Consider the following 10,661-nt stretch of genomic DNA (forward strand, 5'->3'; position numbering starts at 1 on the left):
GAACATTTTAGACAAATGGAATGGCATGGGTAAAGACTAAAGATGAGAGTAAGGATCAAAAGAATGTTTGGATAGAAAAAAAGATGAGCTGGGATTTACATTCTTTGTATAAATGAAGATAACTATTTTTATTTTGCTGTTGTTACAGTAGGAACAACTAAAGCACATGTATAAGAGCCTGACAAGTGGGAATCATTAAACAGTCATTAAAGACATTAAAGTTACTTAGTAAGTAAAACCTTGAACTACCTGTTGTGTAAAGTTTAACTGCCTGGTCACATCCTCTAGTGTTTGCTCCAATGATAATTTTTCTTCCTATAAAAAAAAAAAAAGAAAGTTAAATCAAGTTTTAATTTAAAGCACTGGTCCCAAAACAATATTTTCTAAGATCAAATAAGTTAATATATGTCGAGGGCTTTGCAAACCTTAAAGTGCTATATAATGTTGGCTGTTATTAAGAATTTGCATATATATCTCCAAGAAATAGCAGTTTATGTCTGTATAACAGTTTATATTTCTCAAGGAATTTTCACATTTACTCATTTAAGATGGAACAGGTAGGGTGAGCTTTATTATTTATATCTGGCAACTGAGAAAATTCAGGACCCAAGAGATTCAATGATGTGCTCAAGGTCACAGAGTTCAGTGGTGACAGATATGAGCACCATTTTCCAGACTCCTAATCTGATTCCCTTTTTCTTATGTTGTGTTACCTCCCCTATAAAGAACATTCTAAACTCAAATAATGAAAAGAAAATCTGCCTTTTTAAAACTATTTATTTATACTTCCCCAAGTACACTAACACAAACACCCAAACTCCTGAATATTTTAACATAGTCTTCTTGTACTCATTTAAAAAAGAACAAAACTAGAGAATTTTAGAGCCAGAAGGAACTTCATAGATATTAAATCTAACTTTCTGACTTTACATATGAGGAAAATGCATCCCAGAAAAGTAGAGTATAAATTCAAACCTTACCTTACTACATTTCAAACAGCTTGCTAAAAATTTCTTTATTTCCATATCATTTCCAGGTAAAAGTTTTAGAGAAAGGTGTGTAAGATGCTTAAAGGGATTTGTCTCCACCACATTTAAAAATACAGGTGAGTGATCCAATATGGCTGCTGTAGAAACTAACTGAAGCAAAAACCTTTAAAGGAAAGTTTACACATTATAATATTTATAGCAAGGTGGTAGAGATGTGACATTGTATCAAGGGTACTCCCTGTAGTGGGCGTAGATAAGAAGACATACCACACAATTCTAACAAGTTTTAATAATATAATGCATAACTTCGAAAGGAGAGGCCAAAAAACTTTAGCTATTACTTGACAACAGTATCTATCTACCATATTTACAAATAAACTTTAAAGAGAGGGAGGGGCAGAAAAACCCTTAATATAATTTGTCATAAAGGTACAATGACATAAGCCCTGAATTGGAAACCAATTATTGGAGTAGAAGAGAGACACTTTTAATTCAAGGTTTCATTACACAAACATTTTAATAGGGAGATGCATTAAAAAACATTCTGATATAATACACTTAATATTTGATTATCATATAATTTTGAATTTGTTTAAATGCAAAAGCACATGTACAAATATATGAAAAAGATTGAATTCTAATTAAAACATTAGGCTAAAAATTAGGTGCAGTTAGGTGGCTCAGTGTGATAGAGAGTTAAGTCTGGGGTAAGGAAGTCTTGGATTCAAATTTGACCTCAAGTACTTCCTTGCTATGTGACTCTGGTCAAATCACTTAATCCCAGTTGCCTCCACTGTTCTGCCTTGCAACCTATACTTAGTGTTTGACTCTAAGGCAGAAAGTAAGGGTTAAAAAAAAAAAAGCTAAATTAAATATAAACTAAATTCTGTACAAACATAAATATACCAACAAATATACATTATAAACTGGTATTTGTGCCAAATAAAAAGCAAATTAGCTTTATAAAATTCCAAGAAATAGTAACACAAATAAAACTGCATTTGGAAAAGTAGAGTGAAAAGACTTTTAACTTGACAACACATAAACCTAATTCTTTTCATTTTCCACTTTAGTGCTTCATTTAAAAAAACAAACAAAAAACACCTACATAAGGAAACTTTTGTTAAATGTTGAATAGTTTCTATGGCTTTATCAAGATTTGGGAACTTAAAGGAATATAATACTAATGATTTTAATAAAAATAATTTAAATTTTAGATAGGGCCTAAATTCCAACTAAAAAGACAGGTATTTATAACACATGCAGAAACCTTGGCTATAAGAAACATGTCTTTCAAAAGAAAATTCAGTCTAAGATTGCTTAGTAACATGGTGTCCCCATGAGACTTACCTGGGAATTTCTTTGCCTTGTTCTTGTGTACATTGCTGTAGTAGATCTATAAATTTTTGTGGAAAAGCCGAAAAGTCTACCAGGAGACCTTGCTGTAATTTCAAACTACATATATGTATATATATATAAAATATGCATATGGAAACAGAAATAAGAAATGAGAAATTTTAAAATTAGGATATTATAATTTTCACATTTTGAGTCTTACTAATTAACACTATTAATCTAGAGTAGTCAACATCCTCAGGAACAATTTAACTCAAGCTGTAGTTTTTCTATTTTCAACAGAATATTGATATGCTCTAAGAATACTTATTTCCACAAACTTGAAAATATTCTAAATAGAATTAACTTATAAATACAATTTCCACAAATTACACAGAAAATTCCAATTTAATGACAGTTCCTAAAAGATTATCATTGAACCCATACAATTTCCACAAATTACACAGAAAATTCCAATTTAATGACAGTTCCTAAAAGATTATCATTGAACCCATAAAACATTTAGTTTTATAATGAATATTAAAGCACATATTCAAATTTAATTAGATAAAACAAAGAAAACTATTAAGTCAGAAACTTACCTCTGAAAATCTTCCTCAGATATCACAAGGTTATACAGAAAAAATGGATCAGCATCATCAGTCAACTGAATGACTAAATCCTAAAAAAAAGATTTTTTTAAGTATTTAAGTATATTCAGATACTACAAATTAATTGCTTTCTTAGAAACAAAATCATCCGATACAAGAAAAATATTCCCACTAAGTTCTCATGATAGATATTGCTGCCAAATGATAGTATCCTCATGCAGAGATCTCAGAAGTTAAAACCTAGGTTTTTATTATGGCTCAAGCAGATTGAGCATTTAAAAAATAATTCTGTTAGACTTCTAACAAAGTTTATGTAGTTTTCAACTACATCTGAACCAGAGAAATAATTTTGTAGAGCATCCACAAGTGAGACAGAACCTCACACATTACTCAGAGAAAGAAGAAACAAAGTTTTACAGATATAAACTGAAAGGAATTATTTTTCAAAGCTAGGCTTGTGAGATTTACACTTCAGAGTTACATTGGGAGAGTTTACAATAGGCTTAAATAGAGATGGAAGATTTTATGCCAAGAGATAACCACAAGGTCAAGAGCAAGTTGGGATCTATCCAGAAATAAAGTTAAATTACTTGGGAAATACTTACTAAAACTGTAATTCCTTTTTCCTCTCTTTTGTTTATCTCAGAAATTTGAGCCTTCATTTAATAATGATTAATAAAAAGGACTTGCATCCAACATCAAGGTATCACATCTATCACTTCAGGTCTAGTTCTTCACTTATGTCATTGAAGCAAATAATATAGATTATGTTATTAATGGGTAATTTTTTTTAACTTGGTCTTTATTCTAGTCTAGTGTAGGAAGGCCAGTCTACTCCGACAACCATTTAAGTGAGAGTGAAAGAATTCTATAAGCGATTCGGGAATACACTAGTCTTGGTGGCAAGATACTACATGTTTACACATATACAATTTATTCCTAACTGAATCATACTTGGCTTTACTACCTTAAAAGAAATATGGAGGATTGAAAGTAAGAACAGATCTTAGTCCATGAATTCCAACCCCCTCATTTTAGAGATAAGGAAACTAAGTACCAGAGAAGAGGTTTCTTGCTCATGGTTAAGTTTTTTAACTCACATTTTGTCAGAATCCTTTTGAGCAAAGAAATCTGACAACTTATTCCCTTCGGAAAAGGAAAAAAAAGGAATCTTTTTCTCTGACAAGGATATCAAATATCAGGTTGTTAGGGTTGCCCATGAATCAATTCTATTTAGCTCCAGGTGGCTGGTGAAGTGGTATTTGAGACCCATCTGTCTCTAGTCCCAAATCAATGGTCTCTTACTATAAGATTTAAGTTCATTTTGTAGGCAATTCAGAATTACAGCACTGGAGGACTGACCATTAGAGATACCAGTCTTCACAGTGCAGTAGGTATGGATGGGGAAGTTAGAAAATAATGTTAGTAAAAGAGAAGCAAGTAGAGGAACATAGTCATAGTAGAGACTGAGAAAGATATAGGAGAAGATATTAGCACAAAGCAAAAGTTTTTTAAAAAAAAATTTATTCTTGACTATTAAATATATCCAATGTGACTTCCAGGGCCCTAGAAGTAAGTAGAGAAGAATTGGAAAAGGAAGTGAAGAAGTGAACTTTACCATTCTTCAGAATCCATGGTACCTAAGTCAACCTTATTTATAATCCTTTCTTAGGATGGGTCAAAATGCTATAAAATACTACTGCTAAAAGGGTAGGAGAACCTTGTATATATGTAGTCCTTGGGTGATAATACTAAGGAACAAGTTAGCAAGAGACGTGCTTTGCCCATTGAGTATCTTTAATACCAAATTATTTATGCTCATATAGTTACTTATGAATAAAGAGGGAAGCAGGAAGTAACCTAGATCAGTCTATGTTCTAACTTCATGAAACTTTGCTAGGTATTATTGTACAGGAATAGAGAAAACATATTGTTTGCTATTTACACAGAAAAATCAAATCTTAAAACTTCAACCACCTTTCCTAAAACTGCTTCCTAAATTCAATACCAGCCTCCATTCTAGCTCCTAAAAACCTCAGAATCCAGAAATTTTTAGTCCAGGGGGTTCTGGATAGTGTCTTTAAGTCTTAGCAATGATAGGTAGATTAAACTGAATCTGTGTGATAAAGAACATATGGATAAAAATGTACTCTCTTATAAGTAAGGCCTACATTTAGGTGATTCAAGATATAGGAATAGGATTGTATTTCTTAGCCCTATATTCTATGATCTTATCACTACTTAGTCTTCAATTTTTTATTAGATTGGCATGTGTTAGTGACTTTAGATTCTTTATGTTATTAAGTAGTACTTCTTTTCTAAAAGGAAAAACATCCCCAAAATGAAATCTTTTCCTCTACAGTATTTTTGTCTGCTTTTCACTTTTACACTATTAAGTTTGTTCTCTAGAATAGAAATATATTTCTAGATTAACAAGCTATGAATAAGTGGGAATCTGATCTTTTAAGGAACCTTTTCCCTTCATTGATCCCCTCAACTTAAATGCTTTATACATATACTAAAAATCTCTTTCAAAGAGCTAAGTAGTTTTCTACAGCCTCAGATTTCCACAACAGGTATAAAGAGGCCCAAAATTTAAAAACCAAAACGTCTGCAAAGAGCTCAATATACACAAGAAATGAGTTACTTGTCTAGCATATAATTTATCATTAAATTATAAATCAGAAATACCAACCTTTCGATGAACTGGATTAGAAACTGACTGGAGTTCAATGCTCACTCTAACATTTATTCTTCTGTTTAAAAATAGATGTACAACTGTTAAAAACACTCAAAATTAAATGTCAGCATTTACACTATATAGAAATTTTTAATAGGCTGTCTAGAATGGGGAAGCAAAAAGGAGGCAAAATTTGAATTTTGGCACTGCCTGTGTGAACTGAGTTAATTGTTTAATTTCTCTGAGCCTTTCCTAACTTACTCAATTCCATTCAAACAAAATCTGCATACTCACTCACTTAGGAAATAATGTAAGATTAAGTTAATTGCCCATATGGTTCTCCATGAACAGCAAAATCTGACAATTGAAACTTGGACTTTTTCCTGAGAACTTTCTCTAACAAGATAGAAAGTATTTGCTGAGCTACATAAAGAAAATCTAATCTGTGTGCTTCCTCCTGCACACTTTAGATAGCAAATATATTGCCCACATTTATGTGATTACATACGTGTATGCACACACATATATAACGAAAACAGGTAACTTGAACATATCTATCTTCTGTGCATTGTCTGAATATGCAATATAATTTAGGACACAGTGTTGAACTTGTAGAGAAGACGACCTAGTTTGAATCCTCTACTAGATATTTACTACCTGCATGACCCTGGGCAAGTCACAGTTGCAGTATGCCTCAGTTTCCATATTTGTAAAATGGGAATCACTGTATATATATACCTCACAAAACTGCTATAAGGATAAAAGTAAATAATACACATGAAAGTACTTTAAAAATCTTAAGAGAGCTGTATAAGGACTAGCTATTGCATGTACTATATGAAAGCATATACCCTAACAGCATATCATAAAGATGAACTGAATTGAGAAATACTAGCTAACTAAATCACAAATTATGACATAAAAGGAAAGAGCTGAAAAGTAATCATCTATCCTAAGAAAGCTAAGAATTGTCTAAAAGAAAAAATAAGAGCTTTTGTCTATAAGAATTTTTGTTTAAAACAACATTTTTCTGATGAACTCTGGAAAAGATTTAAATTTTTTTTCCACTTTTTTTTAGCAACATGGCTAAAAATGTTTTATATGACTTCATAGGTATAATGTATATCATATTTCTTGCTTTCTCAAAGTGGAGGGGGTGGGGAGGCAAGATTTTGGAACCGAAAATAAAAATTTTAATTAATAAAACAATGATTTTATCTTTTTCATTTTCTGAAGACTACTTACAAAAGGTTAGAATCAATGCTAACCTTAATTTACAAGGCATTTATAGAAAAGTTATTTGGGATGACCTGAAAAAGCAGAAAGAAATATTATAAAGGAAGAATAAGGGCTTGTACTAAATGAGTAGGGGCTGCTTAGATCAAAATATAATCTGAACTATAATCCATTTTTATGCATAATAAGTAGTATATTAGTCAGGGGATTAAAGCTCCAGATCTGTAGCATAAAGTCTGATCTTGGGCAAGCTGCTAATTTGTTCTGGACTTCAGTTGTTTTTTTTTTTTAATGTATAAATTGAGGGTTTATCTTAGTTCAAGTTGACAAGCATTCATTGCCTATTATATTACAAAGAAAGGGCAAAATAATCAGTCCTGGTTCTCAAGGAGCTCACAATCTAAAGGAGGAAACAATGTGCAAAAAAAAACCTGTGTACAAATAAGACAAATGCAGGATAAATTGGAGATAATCTCAGAGGAAAGGTTAAGGAGGTTCAGGAGAAAATAAGATTTTAGCTGAGACTTGAAAGAAACCAATGATGCCAGAAGCAGTAGGTAAGGGGGTTGGGGGGTGGGGTCCAAGCCTGAAAGGCTCTTTCTCCTATGTGGTTGCTTCTTTCAAGATCCAGTTCATTTTCTTTTGGGGGCAGCTGGATGGCTCAGTGGATTGAGAGCCAGACCTAGAGGCAGGAGGTCCTAGGTTCAAATCCAGCCTCAGACACTGCCCTAGCTGTGTGATCCTGAGCAAGTCACTTAACCCCTATTGCCTAGCCCTTACCACTTTTCTGCCTTGGAACCAATACATGGTATTGATTCTCAGTCAAAAAGTAAGGGTGTTTAAAAAAAAAAAAAGATTCAGCTCAAATCCCACCTTCTATAAAAGGCTTTTCCAGGTTCCAGCTATAGTTAGTAGTGCTTTCCCTCTGAGATTAATTACTTCCCATTTGGGCTCTCTCTATTTTGTGTGTGTATATGTTATCTCTCCCAATTAGAACATGATCTCTTTGAGAGTAGAGACTTTGTTTTTGCCTTTGTTTCCCAGTGCTTAGCACAGTGCCTAAATTCTTGTTGATTGAGGACTGAACAAACTTCCCTTTACACTCACTAACCTTAATTTGGGTCTCCATTTAAAATTAGGAATTTATTTTCTCCAAAACCAGGCTGTCCTTTTATCCTTTTCTTAAAGGTTGAAAAATTCACCTACTGATAAATTCTGAAGTTGGATTTAAAGCAAATTTATCAAGCCCTATTATAAGCTACTCTTCACATTACTCTAGGAGTCATTGTACCCCTTCCCTCTCCCAATCAAATTAAGCATATTGTTTTTCATGTTCCCAAATCCAAGTTCCTTGTGCTCAAGAATTAGGGAAATGAACAAACACAAATTTAGCCTGTTGACACATTTAAAAGAATCCCTAGAAAGGTGTTGTCAAGTACTAGTATTTTCTTCATTGGAAACAATTTAGAAAGCCACAAATTATACGATTTTCTGGATACAATGCTATGGTATTTATAACACATAGCATTATAGTATTTATATGCAATATTTCATTTCTGAATAATGTACAGCTGTACATACATAAATTGCTCTGTACTATATATATATATATATATATATATACATATATATATATATATATATATGCTAACACTAGCAAAACAATAAAAAATCCTCCAAAAAGGGTGGTTGGGGAAGAAAAACATTGGAGCAAAAGTGAAGACTTCAGGGCCCCTAGGATCTTCCCCAATGCTACTAAGTAAATCTTTGAACCTGGACACATATCTTAACTTCCCTTAAGCTGTATAAAAGGCAGATCACTAAACTAGAAGCTCACATTTATGTAGTATCACAAAGTTTGTAAAGAATTTTAATACAAGAACTTACTCCTCATGAAGAAAGTGGAACTAAAAGGTTAAATGACTTAACCACAATCACAGAACTAGTAAGTATCTTAGGGAGTTTGGAACCTGGTCTTTCTGACTCCCAAGTTCAGCACTCCATCCACTATCCCAAAAACTAGCTCAAATTCATATGAACTAAAGAATTAGCATCACTTAATTGGAATATACAGATTTTATTTTGACTTGACTAACAGTCTCACCTCAAATCTACAGGTTTATCCAAAAGGATACAATATCATTTCTTTTTCAATCTCTATTCAAGACTTAAAATTTTAATATACCTCTTGTATACTGTATCTTAAACCTGAAGCCATATAACTCTTTCTTTTTGCTCAGTCTTCGGCACTACTTTGTTGACCAATAGTGTGTGAAAATAATAGCAATCATTCCAACTTAAATCTAGCTTCTAGGTATTTTCAAAGCATTATCTTTCACAAAGACTAATGTGTCAGGCAGGGCCAGTATTATTTCCCCTTCACAGATGAATCAAAAAGGAAGTGACTTGTCTTGGATCACACAGCTTGTGTCAGAGGTGAATTCAAACATAGTCCTATCCAGAAGACAGAACATATCTGCATTATACCTTTATCTCACTATCCTTGAAACACTAAAATGTTATCATTTTGGAAGTAAATTTGTAAACCCCTAGCTCCACTTGATGTGACAATCCTGATGATCAAGTAACCAATCAATCAATGATGTGTAGCCTCTGCTAAGTGCTGAGTCTACAAAGACTAAAAAAAAAACAAAAAACCCAACTCCCAAAGAGCTTACTGTGTTCTAAGGAGGAGCTTACATTCCACTTTATAAAGATCTAATTCTGAGGGGGCAGCTGGGTAGCTCAGTGGACTGAGAATCAGGCCTAGAAACGGGAGGTCCTAGGTTCAAATCTGGCCTCTGACACTTCCCAGCTGTGTTACCCTGGGCAAGTCACTTGACCCCCATTGTCCACCCTTACCACTCTTCCACCTAGGAGCCAATACACAGAAGTTAAAGGTTTAAAAAAAAAAAATCTAATTCTGTACCATGTAACACGTTTCCATATTATTTGAACACGTTTTAAAATTTATCCAAAAATGTTTTTCATGGTTTTCCCCCATTATATCCCTAGAATATCAGTCTGTCTCTTGCTTTGGAAGCTGAGGAGGAATCCTTCAAGCCCTGGGTTCATGAGTCCGGTTTGTATTTCAGTTAAAACGTTGTTTATCAGAAGCCGCAGTAAAGAGCAACCGAAAGAGGCACTAGATGGCATTTAAAAAAAACAAAACAAAACAAAACACAACACTGACGGGAACTTCTACTTTTACTGGCTTCCAACCGGCTAGGATTCATTCGTTATTTCCTTCATTGGAGAAGGTAGTGGTGGAGCGCAGGACCTCGATTCAAATCCTTCCTCCAACACTTCCTAAATGGTCCCGGACAAGTTACTCTCCCTGCCGGAGTTTGAGTCTCCTCTTCCGCAGAAAAGGAGCTAGTGGAATCGAAAAAGCAGCTCCTGCTTCCCTCACCGGCTTGCCAAAAGGCTTAAATGAGATAACACCGCTTAACCAACTTTAAAGCGCTTTGTGAATTATTTATTAACCTTTAGTTACTACTATTTTTCTTTCTTAGTTAATTCCTAAAGTAGAAGCCAGGATTCTACTCTCGATGACCGCCTGCCTCCTCACTCTCCAGAGAGAGAACCCGATAATGGAAAGTGCCCTCCCGGCCCCAAGAAACGTCCGCCCAGCCAGAGCCGCCATATTGCGTCTTCAGCGCTGGGCCCCCAACGGCCACCGCCGCTTCAGGCCCCGGAGGGCGGGGAAGAAGAGTCCCATACCTCTCCTCGCAGTCCTTGTACTTCACCTGTAGTGGCACCAGCTGCCGAAACAGAACCTGACTCATGGTGGATCTCCAGCTACAGAAC

The 10,661-nt window shown here is 34.1% G+C and overlaps 1 protein-coding gene across 1 annotated transcript in view; it reads right to left on the minus strand.

The window, feature by feature from the left end:
* The window catches only part of SASS6 (SAS-6 centriolar assembly protein), a 34,567-nt gene extending 23,928 nt beyond the window's left edge, over positions 1-10,639 (minus strand). The window contains exons 1-6 of the mRNA XM_044675886.1: positions 10,575-10,639; positions 5,631-5,691; positions 2,927-3,006; positions 2,340-2,444; positions 981-1,152; positions 250-315 (exon numbers count right to left, since the gene is read on the minus strand). Coding sequence (XP_044531821.1) covers positions 250-315; positions 981-1,152; positions 2,340-2,444; positions 2,927-3,006; positions 5,631-5,691; positions 10,575-10,639 — 549 coding nt within the window. The remainder of the gene's footprint in view (positions 1-249; positions 316-980; positions 1,153-2,339; positions 2,445-2,926; positions 3,007-5,630; positions 5,692-10,574) is intronic.
* Positions 10,640-10,661: the final 22 nt, after the last annotated feature.

The sequence above is a fragment of the Gracilinanus agilis genome, chromosome 4 (genome assembly GCF_016433145.1).
Source record: "Gracilinanus agilis isolate LMUSP501 chromosome 4, AgileGrace, whole genome shotgun sequence".
NCBI lineage: Eukaryota > Metazoa > Chordata > Mammalia > Didelphimorphia > Didelphidae > Gracilinanus > Gracilinanus agilis.